The 27,700-nt window shown below is 33.4% G+C and overlaps 3 protein-coding genes and 1 pseudogene across 5 annotated transcripts; 2 read left to right on the top strand and 2 right to left on the bottom strand.

The window, feature by feature from the left end:
• LOC105123465 (1-(5-phosphoribosyl)-5-[(5-phosphoribosylamino)methylideneamino] imidazole-4-carboxamide isomerase, chloroplastic-like) overlaps positions 1-2,351 on the top strand; it is a 6,517-nt pseudogene extending 4,166 nt beyond the window's left edge.
• On the bottom strand, positions 2,327-3,507 carry LOC105123466 (geranylgeranyl pyrophosphate synthase 7, chloroplastic-like). The gene has a single exon (XM_011023076.1). The coding sequence runs from the start codon at positions 3,458-3,460 to the stop codon at positions 2,402-2,404; it is 1,059 nt and encodes a 352-aa protein (XP_011021378.1). The 5' UTR covers positions 3,461-3,507; the 3' UTR covers positions 2,327-2,401.
• Positions 3,508-4,657: 1,150 nt separating this feature from the next.
• On the bottom strand, positions 4,658-5,956 carry LOC105123464 (geranylgeranyl pyrophosphate synthase, chloroplastic-like). The gene has a single exon (XM_011023075.1). The coding sequence runs from the start codon at positions 5,786-5,788 to the stop codon at positions 4,697-4,699; it is 1,092 nt and encodes a 363-aa protein (XP_011021377.1). The 5' UTR covers positions 5,789-5,956; the 3' UTR covers positions 4,658-4,696.
• Positions 5,957-11,947: 5,991 nt separating this feature from the next.
• Positions 11,948-25,328, top strand: LOC105123463 (valine--tRNA ligase, mitochondrial). Of its 3 annotated transcripts, none has more exons than XM_011023072.1 (27): positions 11,948-12,197; positions 13,043-13,133; positions 13,289-13,415; positions 14,591-14,674; positions 15,027-15,121; positions 15,766-15,857; positions 16,117-16,170; positions 16,436-16,488; positions 16,579-16,640; positions 16,905-16,980; positions 17,670-17,753; positions 17,948-18,096; positions 18,190-18,307; positions 18,423-18,539; positions 18,903-19,123; positions 19,677-19,766; positions 20,711-20,822; positions 21,069-21,179; positions 21,349-21,486; positions 21,599-21,649; positions 21,726-21,838; positions 22,453-22,600; positions 22,922-23,026; positions 23,148-23,231; positions 23,993-24,065; positions 24,255-24,421; positions 24,701-25,328. In XM_011023072.1, exons 1-27 carry the CDS (start codon positions 12,041-12,043, stop codon positions 24,827-24,829), a joined length of 2,901 nt encoding a protein of 966 aa, XP_011021374.1. In that variant the 5' UTR covers positions 11,948-12,040; the 3' UTR covers positions 24,830-25,328. The 3 variants fall into 3 exon arrangements, with proteins under 3 accessions (XP_011021374.1, XP_011021373.1, XP_011021375.1); XM_011023071.1 differs by having other exon boundaries at positions 23,148-23,249; XM_011023073.1 differs by having other exon boundaries at positions 12,095-12,197; positions 15,766-15,849; positions 23,148-23,249.
• Positions 25,329-27,700: the final 2,372 nt, after the last annotated feature.

Raw genomic sequence — 27,700 nt, 5'->3', positions numbered from 1 at the left:
GAAAAATAGAAAGGAGTTGAAGGAAATAAGTTTAAAGGTAAGATTATATATAAATATGTGTTGATTATGTTTTAATTTTGGTTTTGATAAATGTTAGGGTTTTGAAAATTTGTGTTTTGGGTTAATTGATGAATTAAGTTGAATGTTATGGGTTGATTGTTGTGGGTAATGAATTGTTAAGTTAAATTTGAGAGATTGTAGATAAAAATGATGATTTTGAGTTATGGTTTTGCTTGAATGATGAATTTGTGTTAGAAATCAGGGGATAACAGTAGGTAATCTGTGAAAATTTTGGGTTTGAGGTTGAAGATGACGAAAATTCAATTTGGTCCTTCAATTTGTGGAAATTACAGTTTAGTCCCCAAACTTTGGAAAATTTACAGATTGGTCCCTGGAGCCTATTCCGAGATTCTGAACAGAATAAAAGATAAATTATGGGCAGAATTCCTGTATAGTTATGAAATTTTAACACTTTCAATTTGGTCCTTCAATTTGACAAAAATTACCATTTGACCCTAAAAATTTGATAAAATTACAGAATGGTCCCTGGAGTATAATGAGGTGATCTGGACAGAAATGAGGATTAATTATGGTCAGAATTTCGTCATGGACTTATGATAATTTCATATAATAAAAGATAAAATTATCATAAGTCCATGACTATACTGAAATTCTGACATAATTAATCCTCATTTCTGTCCAGATCACCTCATTATACTCCAGGGACCATTCTGTAATTTTATCAAATTTTTAGGGTCAAATGGTAATTTTTAACTTAATTCATCAATTAACCCAAAACACAAATTTTCAAAACCCTAACATTTATCAAAACTGAAATTAAAGCTTAATTAACACATATTTATACATAATCTTACCTTTAAACTTAATTCCTTCAACTCCTTTCTATTTTTCTTCTAATTCCCCTCTTCTTCTTCTTTCTCCCTTCTCTCTCCTGCCGATTCTCTCTCAAATTTCCAGATCCCTCTTTTGTTGTTTTTTTTTTTAACTCCTTATTTATATTTATCATGTTTTGTTGAATTACTACACTACCCCTCATTCATTTATACCCACACGTTAAGCCATCAAGGGCTTTATTGTATTTTCCTACTCATTTATTGTTTAATTAGTGCTCCAAAACTATAAAATTATATTAACTCTTATATTAAGACAATTCAATTATATTATGAAGTTGATTTTGTTATTAATGTTGCGTTAAACTCTGATTGAGTTAGGATAAGTTTGTGTGTAAGTTTGGGTTCGCATAGGTATGAAACCTTAGAGGGGAACCTTGCCTATATGCCGGTCATGGATCCGGGATTCGGGCCGTGACATCTTTGATGATAATATCTATGTGCTACATGGTAGAAAGCAAAAGAAACCATCTACCTTGGTGACAGGTCCTATCAGGATGACTGCTATAAACTAACCAAGAAATGTTTTATATATGCCTAAAGTTAAAATTGCCATAAATTGATACCCTCTTTAGCTGTTGATGTGGAGGAGTCTGTGGTGTGCAAGTGGTTGTGAACCATTGGTTAGTAGTTTCTGATGGACATGGAACTGATCTTCGGAGTTCTAACTGAATCCAGGATTAGCAGTTTTTAATTGCAATGCTAGCTTTTTTCAATAGAACACAGCACAGCAGGTCATTATGCATTAATATGTGGCTGTCTTTATGCACTGTTTTAATGTATGAATTGCGGTTTGGGTGGGTCAGATCCCTGTGACTTATGCTGGCGGTGTGACAATAATGATTGATTTTGAAAGAATAAAGGTGGCAGGAGACAGATGCGTGGATCTTACTGTGGGCAGTGCTCTTGATATATTTGGGGGTAACTTACCATATAAAGATGTTGTCGCTTGGCATGCACAGCAGGAGAATGTGATGGTTTAGTTCCTTCTAATTGTTGTGTTTTTATGATCCCACTCTGAAAAGAGTTTCAATCAGTTTTTGAGGTTGCGTAGATCTTTATAGATGACAAAAATCTAGACCGCGGAGGAATCCTAGTTGTTTCCTGTTTCTTCCTGCAGGCTTGGCAATTGTTTGCGACTCCCTGTCAATGATGGAGTGAAGTATGTTGAACGCTGTCTTGCATTGGTGGAATTAAAGAAAATTTGCAACAAAAAACAAGTATCTCCATGGTGCCTTCTGAAGATACGGAGGAGCCCTTCTCCATGAAACAAACTCTTACTGTTTGATACAGCATTGAAGCAACATTCAAACTCCATCCTCACTGAAGGCAGGCAATTTGAACCAATTTTAGAATGAATGTAGTGTTTGTTGAAAATAATAAAATATTATCTATTGCAATGGGACATGAAAAAATAATTGAAAGGGCATTTTTTGTGTATCTCTGTATACAAACCCTGCAAAAATCACGGATGTTTTAGAGTAACCTTGCTAACTCTGTCGACTAGCTATGCAGTCAGCTAAATGGAACAACGGGACAGCCTTGGCAGAATCAAAGCTAGCAATTTCTTTTTTGGCTTGCTCAACCAACTCAGCAGCAAATTTCTTGGCCTCATCTATGCCCATCAACTTGGGATATGTAGCCTTGTTACTTGCCAAATCCTTCCCGGCTGTCTTTCCTAGCTCCTCTGAGGACTTGGTTGCATCTAATATATCATCCACCACCTGATACAACAACCCAATAGACCTGGCATATTTTCTAAGCCTTTCAATGCTTGCATCATCTGCTCCTCCCATTATTGCCCCACAAACTGCAGATGCCTCTAGAAGCTTTGCTGTTTTATGGACATGAATATACTCTAGCGTCTTCATGCTTACTTCTTTTCCTTCACTATCAATGTCCACAATCTGGCCTGCTACTACACCTCTTGACCCAATAGCTGAACCAAGCTCCGCAATGGCTCGAACCACGCAGTCTGGCGAAACGTTCTTGGTCTTGCTAGCTATGTGCTCAAAAGCAAGTGACAGGAGTGCATCACCTGCAAGAATTGCAATACATTCACCAAATACTTTATGGTTTGTGGGTTTGCCTCGTCTAAGATTATCATTGTCCATGCAAGGAAGATCATCGTGGATTAATGACATCGCGTGCACCATCTCTAGAGCACATGCCAATGGCATCGCTAGTTCTTCATCTCCTCCGACCAACTCACACGAAGCAATGCATAAAATCGGACACATTCGTTTTCCATTACCAAGGAGGGAATATCTCATTGCTTCATGGATTTTGATGGGGTGTTGCAAAGGCACTGCCTCTTCTAGTGCTTCGTTCACTCGCTTCAACTTGGCGAACCTGTATTCTTTAAACTGAAATGCAAGTGAAGGGACTTCTTGGGTTTGATTCGTTTGCTTCAGAGTCGAGCTTGCAAATTTCATGGTGGAAAGATAGAGGTGGCCTAGTGGGGTTTTTGGTGGATTTTTAAGGTGATTGATGGAGTATTTGAGAAAAAACGAACTGTTAAAGCTCCGGAATATTGCAGAGAAGGCCATGATTGCTTGAGATGGGATCTTGGTGGAGGACACTTCTTTAAGAATTAAAAAATAATAATAATAATAATAATAATAATAAAAGAATGTTGATGAGGGTTTTGCCCCTGCAGTTTAAAGAGCAAGTCATATTGAACCTTGTAGTTCGATAAAAAGTAGCTAGGTCCTTGTGTCTTCAATTTTAGGGCAATGCAATACCCAAACAAATTCTATTACCAATTTTCGATAAAGTTTAAGGGTCGGTGATCAATAGTCAAACTTTGACTCAAATTTAGCGCATAAGAATTGTGACGCGTGTCCCTCCTAAGATAATAATTATGATTTTAAAGGAAATCTCTAACAAATTTGAAGAGAGGGACTATCTTTGCAGAAATCCAAAATATTAAGGACTCAATTACTTTTGTGGAAATCACAGGATGCATTGTCATTGGGGGTTAGGATTTAAAAATCATTTGCTTGATTTGACTTTTCCACTCTAATTTCTATAAAAATAATTTATAAATAAATTAAACTTATTCTAATTAAAGAAAAAAAAAGTAGTGACTGAATCTTACCTAATTAAAGATAAAATCTAATAAAAACTCAGCTCTCTATGTGTTAATTTTTTTTAATAAAATACTATTTTTTTATTATTATTTTTTAAATAAATGAATCAGATTTAATTCTTTTAATTTGTAATCCAAACCTTATTTCAAGTCCATCCTCTAGGCATATTTTATAGCTATGATCTAAATATTAAACATATAATTTGTTGCTTTAATTATTTTTGGTTCTCAAATCATTGGGAATAATGACCATAAATAGTTTCATCAGCAATGAAATTTATTGACGCAACATTCAAAATATGACCCAATTAATGTAATGGCAGACAAATACTTAGTTAACGTACATTTACCTTAGATTAAGAATTTTTTGAGTTATTTTGGATTAATTTAAAACAATAATTTTTTAATTTTTTAAAATAAAACAATAGCATTTTAAATAAAAAAATATAAAATACAATTTAATCAAATCAATTAGATTTGATATAATTAATTTTCAAACTAGTTTGAAATGAAACCCAACATGTTCAAAATTACCTGTTTAATCAAATTTAGAGTTTTATGATTAAAAATGTTTTTTTTTTAATTTCTCTCATCGTTATCATACAGTAACAAGAATTTACTGAGAAGCAACACATCTTATTGTATCCTTAAACAAACAAGGTGAAGTCCTGAACATGCATAATTATGAACCCAGTTAATTTTGTCGACTAGCAATATAGCTAGCCAAATGGTACAATGGGGCAGCCTTAACAGGATCATAGAAACCAAGTTCTTGATTAGCTTGATCAGTCAACTGGGCAGCAAATTTCTTGGCCTCATCCATGCCGATCAGCTTAGGGTATGTAGCCTTGTCACTGGTCAAATCCTTGCCGGCGGTCTTTCCTAGCTCCTCGGAGGACTTGGTCATGTCCAGTATATCATCCACCACCTGAAACAACAATCCGATAGATCTAGCATACTTTCCAAGTCTTTCAACGCTTGTAGCATCTGCCCCTCCCATTATTGCCCCACAAACAACTGCTGCCTCTAAAAGCTTTGCTGTTTTATGGACATGAATGTACTCCAGTGTGCTCAAACTCACTTCTTTACCTTCACTTTCAATGTCCACAACTTGACCTGCCACAAGACCTTTTGATCCAACAGCAGATCCAAGCTCAGCAAGGGCTTGGACCACGCGGTCCGACGAGACATTCTTGGTATTTCTAGCTACGTGCTCAAAGGCAAGTGCTAGGAGTGCATCACCAGCAAGAACTGCTGTATCTTCACCAAAAACTTTATGGCTTGTGGGCATACCTCGTCTAAGATCATCATTGTCCATACAAGGAAGATCATCATGGATTAGCGACATGGTGTGTATCATCTCCAGTGCACAAGCCGTTGGCATTGCTAATTCCTCATCTCCTCCCACTAATTCACACGAAGCAATGCATAAAATTGGACGTACACGCTTTCCACCTGCAAGGAGAGAATATCTCATGGCTTCATGGATTTTTCTGGGATGTTGCAAGGGCACTGCCTCATCTAGTGCTTTGTTCACTCGATTTCCCTTCTGGATCATGTACTCCTTAAATCCGAATGGCGGTAAAGGGACCTTTTGTGGCTTGTTGTTTTCTTCATGGGCTCTAAACGATTGCTCGAAAGATGGGTTTGCAGCATAGGTTGCTTGAGTTTTCATGTGAAAGAACTTGATGTGGTCTAATGAGGCTCTAGGTTGGGTGTATAGGCCATTGATGGATTTTTTCAGAAGTAAATTGTCGTAGCAAGAAATTGTTACAGAGAATGCCATGACTGAAATGGGTTTTTGGGAGAAGGTATAGAAGCACTACCACTGAGATGGGATCTTGAGGATTCTTAATGATGAGATTTGCTACTTGTACATGGCATGTGTGTACATGGCAGAAGATGATAGGAAAATATACAGATTTTCTTCCTGAGAGCATGGTTTTTAAGTTATGATTATAATCCCCTTTCACATGGCTTTGGACCCTTGTGTGATTATTGGCTTTCTAGGACAACTTATAAGAAAAAAAATATTTCTTATAAATAAATTTAATTTAGATATAGATGATTTATCAAATTCTAAAAAAGATTTAGGTTCAGTATAAATAGAAGAGTCAAGTAAAGAATTTGCTCATCATAAAATCCAAGCAAAGCAAGAAGGATCAAGGCTAGCTATAAACGGGCAAACTCTCGGATTTTGTTAATTTCCTTTTATTTTAAATGATCATGTAAGAATATTCTAAATATCTTTCAATCATGTTAGAGATTCCAAAGAATCAGATATGAGTAGAAAACAAAACAAAAACATCTCTCTATTCATTTTAGTTAAAAAAAAAAGAAGAAGAAGAAGCAAACTCTCATGTTTTTTTATTGATAATTTAGTTAAAAACATTTTAAAAACTATTTCAATTTTAATTTAAAATTTTAAAAATCAAACAAAACAAACTAGAAGAAATTCATTCAGAACAAAATACCTTTTATAAACTAAATTATTATTAAATAAAAAAATTAATAAAAATCAAAGTTGAGATATTAAATTGTAATAATCGAAATCCATCGAATAATGAATAAATCATTATCTCAAGGAATCAAATTGCACATTAACCGGCTAGATCAGATATTTATTTAGGCAAGCTATTAAAATGATGCATGTTACCGAACCCCAAGCCAAATACAGCAAATTAACACATCTCTCCATTCATTTTTTTTCCCTAATTTGAAAAAAAAAATGTTATTATATTAGGGTTGAGATCGTGATCCACTTCAACGAGGCTACTTCCATTGAATTTTGGAAGTTGATAATTATTTATAATTAATTAGGATCTAGATCACTAAAGATAGGCTTTACAATTTCTTTTTTTTTCTTTTTAAAGTTGCTCTAGGTTAGTTGGTTCCTCGCATAAATCCCAGGATCATATTGTTAACAAATGTATGGATGGATTTTGTTCGAGAATACTTTCCCTTTCTGTTGCTGTGTGACGCGTGAACATTTTATAAATTGAAATCCTGGCGACTCACCCGGTGCTGGGAGACGATATTCCCAGGTGAAGAACAGCCAAATATGGGTAGGCTAGCTGGTAGCATCGTCCGTCCCCATGAACTGTGGTTGTCTGTCAAAATCTTCATGCTCCCAGCCTTCAAAATAGTCATTGAATCCAACCTGGTCTCACTGTTTAAATCGACGATTTACATCGAGTTTTAATTTTAAATAATTTTGATATTGATTCAATTAAATTTGGATAGAGAATTCATAACTCGGTTAATTTTACCAAGTTAAAAATAATTTTTTTAAAAATAAAATTAATATATCCAAAATTACTGTTAAATTAAATTTTCATGTGAGAATATATCATCGTCATGGCTGGCATTTCTTATTTAATACACACACATGTTGTCTGTTATTTATTTAAAAAATCATTAATATTATGTAGACAATTCACTCCATTACGTTATTAGGAGAAAAATAAATATAATGAGGAGAGAAAAACAAATTTAGAAATTCATATCACTTTTTAATAGAACTATATATAATTTTATTTTTTCTATTTACTGAAAATTTATCTTCCTCAGACCTTTTTTTTTCTAATAATGTAAATATTTATTGTTATAGCCATACAAACTTTTTTGCAATTGGATGGCTGATTTGTTTAATTATTTTACATGGATTATTATCCACTTAATTACTTTAAATTGGATTTTACTTTAATTTCCTCGTATTCTTTTACGGATGAACTGGTACTTGATCATTCAAATATCGGTTCGAAAAGCTTCTGTATCTATTTATCTTGACATATGTTTTGAAGTTACTAATATAAAGTATAAATATTTTTTATATTTATAAAGACATTCATTTTGAAGAATTTGTTATATTGGTTCGTATATTTTTTTTAGTTATTATTATCATTTCCAATTTAATTGAAAAAATTAAATATCAAAATTGGTAATTTTAGTTTTTCTTTATAATTTAGAAATTTTCTAAAATAAATAGAATTGTTTAGCTTGTATTTTTTAGCATATTACATCATAATTATTTTATCTAGTAATAAAGATACAAATTCGAGTTTTGAGTGACAACGTACCTGTTTGCCTTCAATTATGTCTTTCTACCTTACTTTTTTATTGTGTTTGTGCTTTTTTATATATATATATTAGTTGATATTAAAACCTAATGATTCTTGATTATTTTTTTGTTGTGTGTTGCTAACTAACTATGGTTAGAAAAGATAGCAAAGTAGAGCTAAGACAAGATAGGACGAAGAGGCTTCCCCTGTAGAGAAAATAGTGTATGAAATGATGATGAAGAACATGTAGAGGCAGATTATAGATTGACCCAACAAGTGGCAAAGCAGACCTAATGCAAAGAAAACGAGAGTGGTCATTGGTACATGATCAGTAACAAAAACTCATTTTAGAGGTTAAAGTAGAGGAGACAACCTCTGTATCGAGAAAAATATCATGGAGATTCTGGATTTCATGTGAAGGTTCTTGACTTTGCAAGTAAAAAAAATCATTGATTGGATGAACGAGGTTAAAAAAGCCTTTGGACACAATGATGTCCCCAGGTAGACAAGACTGAAGTTAGTTGTCATCGAGCGAGCTTTGTTTTATGGGAGCAATTATAGAGAACACTCGAGGCATATGGGAAACCGAGAATTAGTGTCCGAGAGGAGATGAAGAAATATTTTTTATTCTTCTTGTATGTGCATAAACTCTGTACTAGCGACTTCGCACACCTAAGCAAGGAGATAGATATGTGGATGATTACGCTGGTAAATTTTATTAGCTAGTAGGAAGAAATGATCTGTCAAAAATAGAGAGGTAATTGGTGGCCACACACTTTGATGATTATAAACTTAATGATTTATAATAAATTTATTGATTGGTCCATGATCTTAAATGATGAATTAGATTCTTCTAATGATTTCTTGAATTAAAAAAGTTTATTGATTGGTGATACTTAATATCTAAATAAATTTTTAATAAATCTAAAAAAAAAAACATCCAATAACATGTTGAAGAAAAAAAATTTATAAAAAAATATAAAATAAAATTAGAATCGACTCAAGTTGACTTACTAAATACTTGATCCAAAAAATCATGAGAATAAAATATTTATATTTAAAGCAAATAAAAAAATATAATATTTTATTTTCATTCAATGTAACATTGAAAAATAAAATTAAAAATAAATAATAATTTAAAATAAAAATAAAAAATAATTTGAGTTAATTTGAGTTAATTAGTCAAACCCGTGATCTGAGTTTTAAAACCATAATGACTTAAATTTTTTTTGAATATAAAACTAAATTTTTAATCAACTCAATATAGAAAAATAAAATAAAAAAATAATTAAAAAAATAATCCAAATAAAATCTAAATCACTTCTAAATTTATAATTCAAATAATAAGATTGAAATTATTTATGAAAAATAAACTGAAAAAATTATAAATTTTAATATCTCATCGATATAATATTAGACAATAAAAAAATAAAAATTTAATTTAATATTAAAAAAATAACACTTTATTTTTTTATTTTAATGAAAGTCAAACGACTAACCAATGAGAGAATAGAAAATAATAATAATAATCAAAGCTACACCAGGCCTCCAACACTAATATGTGTCGCTTCATAAATACGTCATCGTCGAAACGATTCCACCAGCATTGCAGAAGACCATCTTAGGAGCTCGAAGGAATGCGCACACACAATAACTGGGCAGCAACTGTTACCACATACTAGCACTAGGATTACATGCGTGAACCATCTGTCCATAGTCTACCTGGCTCAATCATCTAGGTGTTTGTTTTTTTTATAATTTTAAATTTGAATTTTTAATTATTTATATAATAATTATTAAAAATTTACTTAACTTTAAAATTTATAAAATTAATTATAATATATACAAGTTAATCCGGATATTCATATTAATTTAAAATAAAAAATTATAAATTTACTTAAATTTTAATATAATCCTTGAAGTTTAAATTATTTTGAATTAATAAAATTAAATTTGATTTTACTAAACTAGTTACAATCTAGCATTGGTTTTGTTTTATATACAAAAATAACCGAAAGAAATTATAAAATTTAATTTTAAATTAATATAATATAAAATAAAAAAATTAAATAAAAAAAAGTAAAATAACAAAAAAATAATAAACTCACAAAGCATTATTACATCCCCGGTGCATTGTAAGTATTGTTACAGAAAACCCACTATATATTTTAATTTAATGAACTACACTATATAAAATCATGCTATTTGTCTATTAGATAAATTATTATATACGTTGGTGAATTGCTCTTGTTCCACTAAACAAAGGAACACATCATCATAATTATCTGTTCGTCTCCTTTTTATACACGCTTTCAATTAGTTCTTTAATTTTTTTTATATTTATTTGTTATTAGAAAAAATTAATCAACAAAAAATATTTTTTAGTTAAAAAAATTTAACTTAATTTTTAAAAAAATATTTTTCTGAAACATTTAGAGAAAAATACTTTATAAAAATTGTGAAAATTTTAAAAATATTATATTATTTGTTGAATATATCAAATTTGATCTTTAAATTTTTGATTGATTTATATATTTTATTTTAAATATTTATTTTTTATTTTCATCTCTTAAAATTTAATTTTTATATTAACTTTGATCTTTATTTTTATAATTGTTATTTACGTTTTTACTATTATTTTTTAATTGAAATTTTTTATCTATCAAATTTAGTTCTTATTCTTTTTATTGTTACTTATTTTATTTAAAATAATTTATGAGATGTTAATTATTATTATTTTAATTTCTTCATCTTTTATTTTTAGATTTGATTTATATTATTTATTTTATTTAAGATAATTTATGAAATTATATTTTTTTAATTTCATTCACATTCAGCTTTTTAATTTGTAAAATTTATTTCTTATTATTTTAATAAACTTGAGAAAAATAAAATATTAATGAGTTATTTTTCAATTTATTTTCCATGATATAACCAAGTACTGGAAAATGTTTTCTAATTTATTTTTCATTACACTACCAAACATCAGAAAATAATTTACTTTTCTAAAATTTATTTTTCTGGAATTCACTTAAAAAGAACTACTTTCCAGTAAATAAACAAAAAGGACTAGGCATTTCATTATACAATTAACTATATATTTTTTTTAATTTTTTAATTGCATTTTTTATAATCAATTTAATGATTAATTTGTTAAAATTTATTTCATAAAAGCAAAAATCAACAAAACAAATCAATACATAAAATAAAAAGAAACCTCTAGCTAATCACATATTCAAGTGAGAAAGTACTTTTTGACGCACCAATTTTGTTCCTTTTTTTATAATTTCTATAGTTTTTATAATTATTGTTTTCATTTAAAAATTTATTTTATTTATTTTTTAATCTTTAAATTTAAAAATAAGAAAGAAACTCTTTAGATAATAATGAAATGAAAAGAAAGTTGTTTGCTATATTTTAATTATTAAAATAATTAATTATGATGTTAATGATAAATTTTATTAAATAAAAATTTTTTTGTATGAATATTTTTATATTTTTAGCTTGTCTGAAAATCTAGATTAAAATTGACAGATAATTTTGTTGTGAATTGAATTTGTGTTTTGAAGCAATTTAAAAAAAAATTAATTAAAAAATTAATCTATTTAGGTGTTAAACTTATTTATAAGATATTTTAGAATCAAAATAAATAAAAATATATATTTTTCTGATAAAAAAACTCCAATAAATATGGACAAGTAGTTTTTTCAAAAACAATATTAGGATGTTGTATTAAAAAAACAGGGACCAGCTGTGTGGGCTGTCCCTTGACCCGGGTGTTTTTCGTTTATAATTTCTTGTTAATTCTTTTATTTAGATTTCAAATGCAATATTAAAAAAAAAAACCTTATATTTCAATTATTATTCAATTACAGGGTTTATCCGCATCTCCCCCTCCCTTCACAGGGTTTGTCCCTTCCCTTCCTGCCCTTCGCTTCTCCAAAACCCACCATCTATTTTCACATTCCCATCAAAACATGACACTTCAAATGACACTCTCTTCTCCGTTTCTCCTCTCTTCCTGTTCCTCTGCTCACAGACTCAACCCTCTTCTCTTCTCTAAACGACGCCACTGCCCCATCAAGTTCTCTCACTTCCCTTTCCCTCTTCTCACCAAACTCAGATTCCTTACAGGTAATCCCATCATCATTAAATCTTTTTAAAGTTTGAAACTTTAAATTATACAATCTTTTAATCCCCTAATTTGGGACCATAAAGTTTGATACTTTGGATTATGTGAAGCTTGGAGCTTCAAATTTGTGGGTAATAGAAAATGAGTTTCTTCTTTTGTTAATTAATATTTGATTTTAAATAATATTTGATTTTAAATGGTTTTTACTTCTGTCCCAAGAGAAATTGAAATCGCAAAGAGTGAACCTTTTGATATTGTTAGCAGCCTGATGCAATCAACTGCTGATAATAATTGACTGCGTTGAGTGTTAATGAGGGTTAGTAGTATGTTAGCATATCAATGCACTTAGTTGATTAGTTGTGAAAGATAGCTGGTTGGTTTCTTCCCGCCAAAACTAGTAGTGTATAAAGGAGTGATTGCTGTAACAGAATTTGCATAGTAGAATACAATACAGAACTTACTCTTCTCTCTCTCTAGGTTTTTTCTGTCATAATCATAACTGTCGAGGGTTAATTTCCTAAGTTCTTGACAAATTGGTATCGAAGAGAGGATCAAAGGGTGAATTGAAGTTGCAAAAATGATAAAAAATACAAGACCAAGGGTCGTTGAAGATCAAGTGAAACAGACTGAAGCCTGTTATAGCATTTCCTATCACTTTAGATCACTAAAAGTATCAGATAACTAACAATGTAAAGAACTGAAAATGGAAATTACGTAAAAAATGTATGTTTTATCTCTTGGTTTGTGAATTTGTTGAAGAGAAAAATTGGGATTTAAGCAAACTAGTACTTGTTTTGTTTATATAATTTGTTTTGGGAGCTTATTCACATTTCTTATTGCTTTTCAGTTGCTGCTGCTGCAACAGAAAATGGTGTATTTACTTCTCCAGAAAATGCAAAGTCGTTTGATTTTTCTTCAGAAGAACGAATATACAATTGGTACTGTTCTTTTGAACATACTCTAATTTCATCTTACATTTTGTAAATGTTTTACTTGATGGTATTCTCATATGCAAATGGTGCTGTGCTACTTCTTAATGTGTCTTAGCATATGTTCTTTCAGCGGTAACATCATCTTAATTGTTGGATGCTAGGTGGGAATCTCAAGGATTTTTTAAGCCAACTTTTGACCGGGGGAGTGATCCTTTTGTGGTATCAATGCCACCTCCAAATGTTACTGGTTCGTTGCACATGGGGCATGCAATGTTTGTGACTCTTGAGGTTGTGGAACTGAATTTAAACTAATTGATTTATGACTTGCGTTTTCACTTATCTTTCCTGTACACCATAGTAGGACCACACTACAGCTTTTGAGCCACCACTTAGTTCAGTTGTTTGGTAATGGTCTTGCTGACTTTCCATCATTCAACAACATTGTTTAGATCAGGTTAGGAAAAGGGGGGCATGTGTGTTGGTGGGGGGCTTTATGCAGTGTGCAAGCACCTAGTTTGTCTCCTTAGGTCATCCTTCTAAATGATAGATGGAAATGATATCTCACTACGGGCATTACACCCTTGTTGATGTACTTACCCATTATTTGATCATTGAATTACGTAGTCATTAATTATATAACACATTGTCTGACTCTAGTCATTTATGAAGAAAATTGACCACATTGTGTTTCAGGGTGAAAATGGGTTGATGACTCAGTTATAGTGAAAAATCTTAGCAGTAGTTGCTAGTTATATGGCATGCAGAAAAGATAGTTGAAGTATTGTTAAAAAAATAAAAAATAAAAGAAGCAAATATCATAACTTTATGGTTCTAATAGTGGGGTTCAAGGGCTAAGTGAATGAGCAATATTTTGATAGTAAGATATAAGTGATGTAACATGGAATGATTCTGTCTGAATTTTATCATCTAAAGTTAATAACAAAAGCAGATGATATAAAGGCACCTAAACTGCTGACGTTTATTGTGAATGATGCTAGAAGAATGTAGAAAAAGGTGCTTGTCTTAAGGAAGGCAAATGTTAAAACCCACAAATAAAATTAAGGTTCATGGATGGAGTATGTTTATGCATAAGAACACCAAGTTTATCAAACCCTTTCGTTTGCTTTTCTGTTAACTTTTCTCTTTAAACCTCCCTTTAATATTTTGCATCAATTATTTGATAGGTTTTTCTGGCCATCTCATCCTATGTCATCAACACCAATTTAAATTTTTCGATACATAGTATATGCAGAGGACACTTACCATTTTACAGACATTTCAGCATGATATTATGCTCTTGATTCATTTTAATCAATCTGGAGAACTGAGTTTGATAAATATTAAGTGGTGTGCTTTTTGTATATCATGATTACATTTACATTTTCCCTGCAGTCTGTTGTATATCACCTTTTCTGCCTTTTGAATTTTCTTCCCTTGCCTAACTTGGTGACCTTTTTGGTTAGGATATCATGGTTAGATACAACCGTATGAAGGGAAGACCAACACTGTGGCTTCCTGGTACTGATCATGCCGGTATTGCAACTCAGGTTTGTCTATGGACTGACTATTTTACTGATATTAGTGTATTGATTGATTCTCCTAATGGGGAATTTTTACAGAAAAAATTCCATTTTTCACTTATTCTTCCATAAAACTATTGTTAGTGTTGGAGCTTCTCCTTAACTTTGTTCCCTAACTTTTTAGCTGTATTTCTTGGTGAAATGAGGCCTCCCTCTTAAGCTGTATTTCACTCTTAAATCAGATTTGACGTACTTTTGGGGTATTTATTTTCAGTCTTTCCATTACTTTTCCTGTTACTTGTGATTTTGGCGATAAGTTTCTGATGTAATGTTGCTTGAATTGCTTGTATGTTTTGAATAAATGCACTTCTTTTCTCAGTTGGTTGTAGAGAAAATGCTTGCATCTGAAGGAATCAAAAGGACTGATCTGAGCAGAGATGAGTTCACAAAACGAGTTTGGGAGTGGAAAGAGAAGTATTTATCCCACACTTACTCCTGTTTTAATTCTTTACATGACCTATGTTTTCTGATTGAGCATGGCATTACCTTCTTCTGTGTTGGACATCTTTTTTTCTTTTTTCCAGCTTTCAATTTTTGGCCACATGTTTCTGATTCCAAAAATATTTATAGACCACGTGTAATCAAAAGAATCAAAGGGAACTTCTGAGGATTGGGGGCATAAAAATTGAAGTGGTAATGACATTTAATAGAAATTAAGCTATTAGGTGACAAGTAATGTGTTGTTGGAGATCAAATTTAGGCAGTGGTCTGCATGTTTTTGTGGTATGAATGCTTTTGTTGATTATTATGTTTTTAATACATTTGTTTTGAGATCTGAAAAACAAACCACACCCTTCTATAGATTCTAAAATTAAAGTTTGCTAATTGTTGCTCAGCTTCTTTGTTTCTTATGACTGCCTCCTTTCTTCTTTCATCTTTAATTTCTTCAGTAGGTCCTTGTCCCGCTGACAAAAAAAAAAAAAAGTTGAAATTTGAAGGTTGCCTATCCAACTTCAGATTACTTCTACTGCTAAGTTTGCTGTTGCTTCAGTTTTCAGGGCACCCCACCTCCTATGGTTTTTTTTTTTTTTCCTTGACTTGACTTGTTATGATTTCAGATATGGTGGAACTATTACAAATCAGATTAAGAGACTCGGTGCTTCCTGTGATTGGACCAGAGAGCGTTTCACCCTTGATGAGCAGCTAAGTCGTAAGGCAGTTTTCTTACTGGCAGAAGTAGAACAGTGGCCAATCTAGAAAACTGTATCTGACTGGGGATAGTTTATGGGTAGTGTTAAAGTGCTAGGGTGCTATCTATCTCTTCTTTTTTTTCTCTGCTCATTGTTTGACTTTCATTTGAAAAAGGACTCCTCATGCTTTTGTACCTGACAAGCACCTCTTATGTGCCTTCTAAAACTGCATTTATCAGATATTCCCTTATTCTCACACCATTTTTTCTAATTTTGCAGAATCTGTGATTGAGGCTTTTATCAAGCTTCATGAGAAAGGCCTAATCTATCAAGGTATCATACTTTTATTGGTTGAACTCTTTTTTCTTTTTTTCCACTAAAGGGGAAAGGGGTTGGGGGATCCACATTCTTGCAGTCTGATCCTGTTTACAAGATTAAACCAGTTCATTGGTGCTAAAGAGTAGGGGGCTCCTTTCTGCTTTCTGCTTCCTGTTTTCAGTTTGTGTATTTAACTGTGCAGGGTATTCTACTATTTAGGATATTAAACAGTGATTGGTTGCTTTGATAAATAGTTCACGAAATTTGTACTTTCTTCCAGGCTCGTATTTGGTTAACTGGTCTCCTAATCTACAGACTGCTGTTTCAGACTTGGTATGCTGTTTTTGGGTTACAGCTTCAATTGATTGCTGTTATTGTGAAAAATAATATAGTTTGACACAAGTTCTTTTTATTTGTGCTTAGGAAGTAGAATATTCTGAGGAACCTGGCACTTTATATCACATCAAGTATCGAGTTGCTGGACAGTAAGTATCAGAGATTTCACTTGTACTATTTCTTCATTTCCTCTGTAAGTAAATGATGTCTAACAGCTCATCAATAAAAGTAAGTACTGCTTTGTTTTTGCTCTTATAACATATTTTTTACTATCTGGGTACTGTGTCGGTGATTTGATCTGCTTGCATTCTTGTACTTCTGAAATTACTGCTTCGTGAACTTGACCATGTTGCCACAGCTTCTAGAAGATTGCTACAGTATGCAAATTGGAATTTTTATACTTCCTTTTGTAGGAGTGACTTCTTGACAGTAGCAACAACACGGCCTGAGACTTTATTTGGTGATGTAGCTATTGCTGTGAATCCCAAGGTAGGGGCATAATTATGCAATCTACATTAACTATTTAAACTATCACACTAGGACACAAAGTAACATAGTTATTCAATCGATTATTTAGATCCTAAATTTAAGGAACATACCTTATCATTGCATAGGTTAATAAGTACCAACATGGTGATAAGCTGTCCAAAAATTTGTCAATTTTCATCATTAGAAGCGTGTGAAACATTGACAATAATTTTGTTGCCATATCACAGGAAAAGGGGAAAAAAAATAACAATCAACCAGTTCTTATTATTATTCAAGATTTTTGAGGATCTAACAGTATAATGGTCATTCTAATTGTGATAAGGTGTGCAAGCCCTCTAACGAAACCTCGGGGTTTTATTTCCATAATTTCAGTGTGGATATTATTTACTGAACAATTTTGTGGAGATGCATATCCATGCATTCTTTAGTCACAGAAATATCCTAGTTTTTTAATCTGAAACAAAAGATGAAATAGATGTACTACTATTCTCTTTCTTGTGGTAAAACTGAAGCACTTCACAGATAAGCTACTTGTAGTATTTACAGTTTGGAGGTGGCTCAGATATCATAAAATGTCTTGTGATTTAGTTAGTTGTTTAATCCACTCTCTTATATACAGTTTTATGAGACTCAGGTCTACATAAGTTCTGATAACTTGATATACATTATTATATATATTTGTTATGCAGGATGACCGCTATTCTAAGTTTATTGGGAAGATGGCAATTGTACCCATGACATATGGCCGCCATGTACCTATCATCGCTGACAGGGTAAAAGCATGCTTTATGATACTTGGTGCATTTTGCTTTGTTTTAGCTGTTTTTCATGATATATTTTTCTTGGTAATTCCCCTACTGTTCTGTAATTGTTGAATTTGTGTCAACCATGCACCTATAACCCGGACTTGTGTTCTTTCAAGCAAGTTTAAAGTTTCTGAAAAATAACCCGATTGCTATTTTGGCAGCATGTTGACAAAGACTTTGGGACTGGTGTGTTGAAGATAAGCCCAGGACATGATCATAATGATTACTATCTTGCTAGAAAGCTTGGTCTCCCTATTCTTAATGTGATGAATAAGGATGGAACCCTTAATGAGGTTGCTGGATTGTACTGGTGAGACTTCAAATAATTATCTTAAGTTGAAGAATTTATGTGCTGGAGAATTTATATTTGCCTAACATGCGGAAACAAATCTTGGAATGTTAGTGGTCTCGATCGATTTGAGGCACGGAAAAAACTGTGGTCAGAACTTGAGGAGACCGGGTTAGCTATCAAAAAGGAGCCGCACAATTTAAGGGTTCCTAGATCCCAACGTGGAGGAGAAGTGCGTTAATACTGTCTTTACATATGCCCTTCCAAATATTGAGGATTTAAATTTAGGTGAAAAAATGCTTTAACTGGCAGTTTTAATGTCATGATGTTTGTTTCCCCTCTTATAGATAATTGAGCCTTTGGTAAGTAAACAGTGGTTTGTTACCATGGAGCCCTTGGCTGAGAAGGCTCTTCGGGCTGTTGAAAAAGGAGAGTTAACCATAATGCCTGAAAGATTTGAGAAGGTATGCAAGATTAAGACAAATTCTGTCATTTTTGTCTGCATTTGATTTGTATGTTGATCAGCTAGACTTACTCTCATGCTTGCTTAAAAATTGACTCTTTTCTGAGCCTTCTATCCCAGTAGTTTCCAATTTCTGTAAGTTGCTATCCTGCTTGATATTAGTTTTTCTATGTGGCCTATCTTGTCCTCCATAACCATGTAAATTGTTATTAATCTTGAAGCAATATACATCAACCTGGGTATCATTGTGTCATTAGTTTCCTTTTATTCTGTCAGCCTGTGATTATTTATTTGAAGCCACTTTACTATTTACTATACTCGGTGTCAAGTGCTTTTTTTACAACTTTCTTTTTGCTGATGACAGATTTATAATCATTGGCTGTCAAACATCAAGGATTGGTGTATAAGCAGACAGCTATGGTGGGGGCACCGCATACCTGTGTGGTACATTGTAGGAAAAAACTGTGAAGAAGATTACATAGTTGCAAGGAATGCTGATGAAGCTCTTGAGAAAGCTCATGAGAAGTATGGGAAAAATGTCGAAATTTATCAAGATCCAGATGTTCTGGATACTTGGTTTTCAAGGTTTGTTTTTCAATGAGTCACAATCTGTTATCTCTTATTATCAATACTTAAATTCTATACTAAAAGATAGAAGAGTTTAATCGATCAATGACTTTCTCTTGGAAATGTCTAGAGCAGCAAATGGTTTTGACTCGGATTCCAGAAGTGCCAACAGCGAAGAATAAGCACCAAACTTTCTTCTGCATGGGCTTTTCTTCTTTCAGTCAATCCCACTCCCCCCAAACAGTTTTTCTCTTAGATAATCTAGCTGGTTAGATACAGGGATAAAGATTGCTAAAAAAGATAGTTACCTCAGATTATGCGTGGATAATAAATCTGTGCCATTTCTGTACATTGTGGAAACCTTGATGATTATTCCTATCTCCTGCATGCTTTAATCAATCATTTAATTTTTGTTTGAGGGAATTTTGGATCTTTCATCACTTTCTAATAATTTCATAAGAACCCATGGGTAACTGGAATTACCTTTTCCACATAACCCCATGGAATTATCATTGTAAAATGAAGTGAATTTCCTTCTCCTTAGCCTCATTTATTCAACTTCCGTCTTCAGCGCTCTATGGCCATTCAGTACTCTTGGTTGGCCAGATGCTTCAGCAGAGGATTTTAAGAAGTTTTATCCTACAACAATGCTTGAAACTGGGTATGTTCTTCTCTTGCTGACTCTTGCTACTTTGGTTTGTTTTTTGTCCTTTTATCTTGGTTGTAGTTTAATCATTTTTTGAAACATTTAAGTTGGATTGATACTTTTTAACCAGTTTGGCTGAGTGGGGAGTTTGAAACTTTGAATTAACCTGGTCAGTTTTAAAAGAATATTCAGAGTGCTTGGCATCCAAGCCTCAATCTATGACACGCTGAATATGGAGCAAAATAGCTTTTGGTGTTTTGGGTTGTATATTGTGCCCTTACTCGTTTATAGAGTGAACATGGACAGTGAACAGGAGAGTGTTCAAAATTGTATCTTTTCATCACAGAATTAGTCATGGTTTTCTTGTTAGTGCATTGCTGCTATGATTTGGCTTTTGCTGATAATTGCCAACTCTGATGGAATATATATTCTGCATCATAATTATTGACTACGGGTGCTAACTTTGTTGGTATAAGATAGGCTGGAAACAATTTGCAGCATTAAAGAAGTGAATAATAATCAGTTATTTTCTTGATACGATGGTAAAAACACCATAAAAGTTTTGGCTTGCAGTAACTAGTGCTCATTTTTTCTTTTCGACGAACCACATCATGGGAAAATGTTCAAGGGCAGAACTTTCTCAAAACCTTTCCTTCCGGCACCTGTCTTGGTAGAACCATGCCCGAGTCATAACATAGTCAGTTTTATCTATTTGACGATGTTAAGAGTTTTGGTGATTTACCTGCCTTCTGGCTTCATAACGAGATGACTGTCTTTCCTGTTGTGGGGAACCATTTTTAATACCAATGAATTCTTTTTCTTTTTCTTTTTTCTCATTTGATAATATGGCTTTTATTGTCACTGTTTGCCTTTTCATTGTTGTCAGATTTCCTCCTCCATGGGCTTATCTGTTACTTCTTGATTGCTGCCATTGACACTTGTTTCTGTTGTTTGAACAGGCATGACATTTTGTTCTTTTGGGTGGCAAGGATGGTCATGATGGGAATTGAGTTTACTGGGACTGTTCCATTCTCATATGTTTATCTTCATGGGCTTATCCGGGACTCACAGGTTAGTAAAGTGTGTAGTTTTTTTCATATGCATGTATTGGTTCATAAATCCTTGTACAGTTTCATGGATATGTACAGCATCTCATGTCTTATGAAGACAATGGAAAAATAATTACTGCAAGGATTACTGACCAACGTTGGCTTTTCTGTTGTGATTATTAGCATTTTACTCGGTTGCTGTTCCAATAGTTTAGCTTGCATGTATTATCCTCACTTTTACCTCCAAATCCTATTGTCTTTTTTTCAGGGACGGAAAATGTCCAAAACACTTGGTAACGTAATAGATCCCCTTGATACAATCAAAGAGTTTGGCACTGATGCTCTACGATTCACTATTTCTCTAGGAACTGCTGGCCAGGTTGCTTTCTTTTCTTATAATCCTTGAAACTGCTCCTTCAAGACTTAATGGCATCTTATATATATATATATATATATATATATGCAGCCTGTCTACCTTCCTTTTCAGTGGATGATTTCAAGCTTACATCAGATGCTGTTCGTTTACTAAATACTTACTTTTGACCCAGGACCTTAATTTGTCTACTGAGAGGTTGACTGCCAACAAGGCCTTCACCAACAAACTATGGAATGCAGGCAAGTTTGTGCTACAGAATATGCCTAGTCAAACTGATGTATCTGCTTGGGAAGCTATAAAGAATTGTAAGGTCTGTTTGCCCTCTATGAGAGGACATGGGTTTTTTTTTTGGTCACGTTTTCCATGCTTACTGTAGGAATTGCCCTGTTCAGTAAACTGAATCAATTTTATTCCTTTTGCAGTTTGACGAAGAGGAGTCTGTTCTCAGGCTACCTTTACCGGAATGTTGGGTGGTAAGAAAATTGCTATGAGGCATCGTGTCTGTTGTCAAATACCTATAGTTAAACTAATGACCTCATTTAATTTCAGGTGTCAGAACTTCATGTGCTTATTGACATGGTCACAGCTAGCTATGATAAGTTTTTCTTTGGAGATGTTGGGAGGGAAATATATGATTTCTTCTGGAGTGATTTTGCTGATTGGTACATTAAATCTATCTAGTTTGTTTCTGAAAAGTATTTATCTTTATTTGAATAGAGGCACATTAGATGATGAATAAATTTCCCGATCCTGGAATCTTAAACATGAGCCTTCAATTTAAACATCACAATACAAAGCATTTGATATAAGGGAGAGGCTGCACCTTTGACAAAATATAGTGGTTGAGATTTAGTACATGTATGTATGATCTATGTCACATGGTTGTCAGCCTTTTAAATTTCTGTTTTGAAGAATAAGAATTTCATTAATTATCCAGCTAGTTTTCAGAACAAATGTTTTAGATAAAGTGACAATTGATCCCTTAAAATGTTGGATTCACAAAGTGGGCAAATGTCAGCAGTTCTTTGTTTTGTTTTGTCACTCTTTATTGGTGAAACTCATAGTTTTTTCCTATTTGGCACATATCCATATGATGCAAAAACATGTGCATACATTCATACTTGTGCATCATTTATATTTATGATAAAACCAGGGAAATCCTTGGAATCTTGTTTGCCACATTATGTGCACTGGGTGTGGAACTCTAGGTATATGCGGTGCTTGTTATCTTAATTTATAATCCATAATTAGCTTTCTTTTGATATACCTTGGCCAGGTATATTGAAGCCAGTAAAGCTCGCCTTTACCAGTCTGGAGCTGATTCAGCTTGTTCAGAGGCACAGGCGGTTCTATTGTATGTTTTCAAAAATGTATTGAAATTGCTACATCCATTCATGCCATTTGTCACTGAAGAACTATGGCAGGTAACAATTTTGTAGCATATAAATCATTTCAGCTCTGCTCAAAGCTTTATTGGTTAGAGGTTACATCAATATCTCTTCTCAGTCCATCTTTTATTTTAATTCAACTGGACTCATTTGAGTGACTGTGTTGAGATTTGAGTTTAAAGATCACTGCTTTTATTTTAGAAGTTGATATTATGTGTTTGAGTTTAAAATATCATTTCTTTGAGTTTGAAACTGATACAATATGTTCCTTGTGATGTCACTTTGTTAACTTGGTACAGATGCAACAACTGTATGATGCTTTTTTTTTATTCTTGACATCCTCCAATTTATTTACAGGCACTCCCCGGCCCAAAAGAAGCACTTATAGTGTCTCCTTGGCCCCAGACTTCACTTCCACGGTTTCCCAACTCCATAAAAAAATTTGAAAATTTCCAAGCTTTGGTGAGTACACAACTACTTTCATTTCTTGTACACTCAATTGCCATCCTGTGAAAAATTTTATATTTATTTCTCATCTGTTTTTAGTACAAGCATAATGATTTCATCTTCTCATGTGAATTAGACTAGAGCAATCCGCAATGCTCGAGCAGAATACTCAGTTGAGCCAGCCAAGCGTATATCTGCATCTATAGTTGCAAGTGAAGAAGTCATGCAATATATATCTGTAAGTGCACTCTATTTTCTTAAACTGTCTTTTAGGTGGGCATGAGTGTGCTGTTCTAACTAGAGCTTTAGTTGCATATTCAAGCAGGGATATAAGCATTCTTTCTTGGTCCTTGATTTTTGTTGGATTGGCATAGTAACATTTGAACCTTATACGTTTCAACTCCAATAGGCTCATATGCTGTCTCTGTTCCCCACCTCTACAAGCACCTACTGAGCTCATGGCCAGGGTCCCCCCTGGCTAAAAGAAATCTTTGTGCAGTAGAGATGTTAAAAATTCTGAAAAGAGAGGACTACAGATAAAACATGCAGCAACATGCTGGCCTTCTGTTCAGTAAAGCTAGGAAGAACTCTTGCACGTATAGATTCTCAAGCTTCTGCTGCCCAAACTGATTATAACTTGTAAATGCCCTTTCATATCATGAAAACTAGTTCCAAGTTATATTCTGAAACTTGAAATGGTCCTCTCTCAACCATTCATATAAATTGCTGTGAATGATAGAGATATATACTCTCATTATCTGTTTAGCTCTGTTTCTTTCATCAATATTATGTTTTCTATTTGATAGAAGGAAAAGTAATATGCCCATTGATCATCTTACTATTTCTTAACACTGTTTATACACACTTCATTGCTATAGCATTCTTCACTTGCATTCTACAGATGTTTAGGCAAGGTGATTGAATAGTAGACTTGATTATCAAGACACTGTTTATACACACGTCATTAACCTGTCATTGCAGAACGAGAAGGAAGTCTTAGCTCTTCTTTCCAGGCTAGATCTACAAAATATCCATTTCGCAGATTCTCCTCCAGGCATGTTTATTTCCCAATCAATTTTTCTTGTTTGTGCATTGTTTCTGCCTTTTGTTTTATTTCTTGTCAATGGGACAGAAATAAATCGTGTATAGTATTTTTGCTTCTATCATTTTTTTTTTCACTTCACTTATATGACTGGCCTTTGAACGTCATATTCTAATGGATGTAAATTCTATTGTGCTTTAGGGGATGCAAACCAGTCGGTACATCTGGTTGCTAGCGAGGGACTGGAAGCTTACCTTCCTCTTGCAGATATGGTCAATATCTCTGTTGAAGCAGAACGCCTTTCAAAGCGCCTCTCCAAGATGCAAGTGGAGTATGACGGGCTTGTTGCTCGTCTCAATTCCCAGAAAGTATAAACTTCTGCTCTTACATATACATGCATTTATGTCCAAAGATCTCCACGGAACACCACCCCACCCCCAAAAATAATAATAATAATAATAAATAAATAATAACAATAATAATCAATAAGGGATTGCTGAACCATACTTATTATGGATTATGCATAATCCAAGGTTATAATTTCTAGGCCGTAGCACATCTTAATGTAATTAGAAACTGTTATGACTTTTCATAGCTCTTGACATGTGGACTTGTGCAATATGCTTACAATCTGCCTCACTCTCCAGTTTGTAGAGAAAGCTCCTGAGGATGTTGTCCGTGGGGTTCGAGAAAAGGCAGCAGAAGCAGAGGAGAAGATAAAACTCACCAAGAACCGGTTAGCTTTCCTAAAATCCTCTATTCTGGTGTCACAATAGGTTGTCTGGGGTAGACTTCGTTTGTTCTCAATGTATCCACAAAATTGGATTCACCTCATTGCAAGACCAGTGCTCCATACAACCATCTGACATCCACACCATCTACTTTCTGGTGGGGCAATGGCAATTATGGATGACCATTTGGAGAAGAAGTTGGACAGGATAGTGGACAGTCCGATATCTGGAAGTTCTGCATAAATTGAGTATTGCTTTGCCTTGCTTCTTGGTAGAGATAGAAGTATTGACAAATTGCATATGAGATCGTGCTACTATCCATTATTATTTTTGTGCGAGAGGTCACTGATAGAATTCTTGGCCATCCAAATGTACAGCTATTCGTTTAGCAGCAGCAGTTCTGTCATTTTGGCCTACTGTTACCTTTTGACATTGTACAATTAACATTAATTCTTGCGTAGATTTTACCTTTTATGCGGATGTATCTGCCATTTTGCCTCGTCATGATCAGGTAGTTTTTTCAGCTTTGATGACTTGAAACCTAGTAAGAGTATTGCCGATGGCTATTTTAATGCAGTTGAAGAATGTTCTCCCTGATCAATGTTAAATATATCAAGAACGAGGCAAAATTCACTGGAGCACTATCAGATGATTCCAAATAGTTGATGGATAGCTGCTTGGCTGACAGTTCTTTCTTGTTAAATTCCTAACTCTTACTGTCTTAATAAAACCATCGCGTCCAATTCATAAAAAGAAAGAAACGAGACCAATCAAACACATTTTGATAGGTATTTTAAGTCTTCGAGGATTATATATAGAAGAGTCGAGCAAAAAACTGCGAAGTCAGTTTGACACTCTGGACTTGAAAGCTCACGCCAGATTTCTCAAATCCGGCAACAAAAGCACGTCAAGGCGAGCAGCAAGGCTTCAATGATTTTACATCCTAATGTAAGTAGTGTTATGTGACTGATTAAGTAGTTTTATGTGATTGATTAAGGGAAACTTAAGGTAATGATGGTCAATTTATTCCTATCCTATGATTGTGCTAGTTGTAGTTGATAATTTCTTTTTTCCCCTTTTATCATGTGCTATAGGGGTTCATGTCAATTTGACAAGTCTTACAATTAGTTCGAAATCTTGTCTTAATAAATGCAATTATTATTAAATATAAACTAGATATTAGGTATTGTGTTTTTTTATATATAAAATATTATTTTTTTAAAAAATGGCATCATTTCATGTTTTTTTTTTTAAAAAAATAAATAAATTGGTTTATCAATCTGTGAGTTAACCTTTTCAATCCTTAATTTAAGCCTTGAGTTAAATAAACTCGTCTTGAATTAAATAAACTCTTGAATCGAGTCATACAATTAATATAATAAATCATTATAATTAATATAATGAATCATCATTATTCAGTAACAACAAATTAAGTGAAAAACTATAATGCATTGTTTAGTAATGAGATCTGAATAACATGATGAATATTTCATGTCATTGACATTCAATGGAATAAAATTACAAGATGAACGTGTTCTTTTTTTTTTTTTTCTCAAGAGTCAATGCCGAACATTCCAAGGAAATTTAACCTGGGCGCAAACTTTCAATACTATTAAGAGATTGTTTCAATCAAAGCTTTCTATCAAACCAATGACCCTTTTAGATAATCACATGTAAGAATTAGGAGGATGCCATTCAAACAAAAAACCTTCAAAAGTGGTAAGAAACTAATTGCTTTACTATTTGAAAACATTGACAAGCCTTTCCTTCTTCTTCTTCTTCTTCTTGTTTGGAAGTATTCGCTGTACTTTTCTGATTCATCGTCATTGAATGAATTTTCAAATATAGTGCAAGTAAATCTAATCTTCAAGCCAACAGTTTGAGTGTCAGTGCAATTCTTGAGAGCAAGGAAGCTTAGGACCCTGGTTATATTACCTGTCCTAAGACCGAACCCACGTATAGTCAGTAAAAAAAAACCTAGTCTAATGAAGGTGATGTTTTGGTCACCGATCATCCTAGTGCTGGAGGTAGCCATCTTCCTGACATCACTGTCATCACATCTGTTTTTTATTATGGGAAACTGGTTTTTTCGTTGCATGTAGAGGGCATCATGCAGAGATTGGGGTACTACTCCTGGAAGCATGCCTCCCTTTTGAAAGTCAATAGGAGAAGAAGGAGCTGCAATTAAAGCATTTAAGCTTGTAGAGAAGGGGTTTTTTCAGGAAGATGGAATTGTTAACCTTCTCCTGTTTCCCGGTTCTGATGAATCGACACATAAAATCCCTGGAACTCGCCTGCTTGAAGACAGTTTATTAGATCTACATGCACAAGTAGCTGCGAACCAGAGTGGTATTTCCCTTATCAAAGAATTGATTGAGCGGTACGGTTTGGAAACTGTGCAGGCCTATATGACCTATGTGCAGCTCAATGCGGTAGAAGCAGCGAGGCAAATGCTCAAATCAGCTGCTTCTAGAGTTTCATCTCAGTCAGCTAAGTTTGGAGAGTGATAATATAGCTATGGAAGAAGAGGATAGCATGGATGATGGCTCTATCACACATCTGAAACTTAATATTCATTCTAATAAAGGCGGGGAAGCATTTTTCGATTAGGGACCAGCCCAGAGGCGTGTGGAAATTGGAATGCACTAGAAGCATTAATAGCTGCCGCAGTCATATACTGCCTTCGCTGTTTGGTGGATGTTGATATTCCTCTCAACCAAGGTTGTTTAGCCCCGGTTGCAATCCATGTTCCTAAAGGCTCATTCCTTTCTCCAAGTGACAAGGCTGCATTTGTTGGAGGTAATGTTCTCACGCCTAGTAGTCATAGAGTAACTGATGTTGTACTTACTGCCTTTCAGGCCTGTGCTTGTCCTCAGGGATGCATGAATAATCTTACTTTTGGGGATAATACTTTCA

This window comes from Populus euphratica, unplaced genomic scaffold (genome assembly GCF_000495115.2).
Source record: "Populus euphratica unplaced genomic scaffold, PopEup_1.0 scaffold10.1, whole genome shotgun sequence".
Lineage (NCBI taxonomy): Eukaryota > Viridiplantae > Streptophyta > Magnoliopsida > Malpighiales > Salicaceae > Populus > Populus euphratica.
The sequence above is the reverse complement of the archived record's forward strand: the minus strand, read 5'-3'. Positions and strand labels throughout refer to the sequence as shown.

Bases quoted from the DNA above. Each gene is read 5' to 3' on its own strand.
- LOC105123464 (XM_011023075.1), bottom strand. From the start codon at position 5,788: ATGGCATTCTCTGTAACAATTTCTTGCTACGACAATTTACTTCTGAAA.
- LOC105123466 (XM_011023076.1), bottom strand. From the start codon at position 3,460: ATGGCCTTCTCTGCAATATTCCGGAGCTTTAACAGTTCGTTTTTTCTC.
- LOC105123463 (XM_011023071.1), top strand. From the start codon at position 12,041: ATGACACTTCAAATGACACTCTCTTCTCCGTTTCTCCTCTCTTCCTGT. The intron at 21,650-21,725 runs GTAAGAAAATTG...ATTTAATTTCAG, and splicing joins CTTTACCGGAATGTTGGGTG to GTGTCAGAACTTCATGTGCT. The intron at 21,839-22,452 runs GTACATTAAATC...TACCTTGGCCAG, and splicing joins TGGAGTGATTTTGCTGATTG to GTATATTGAAGCCAGTAAAG.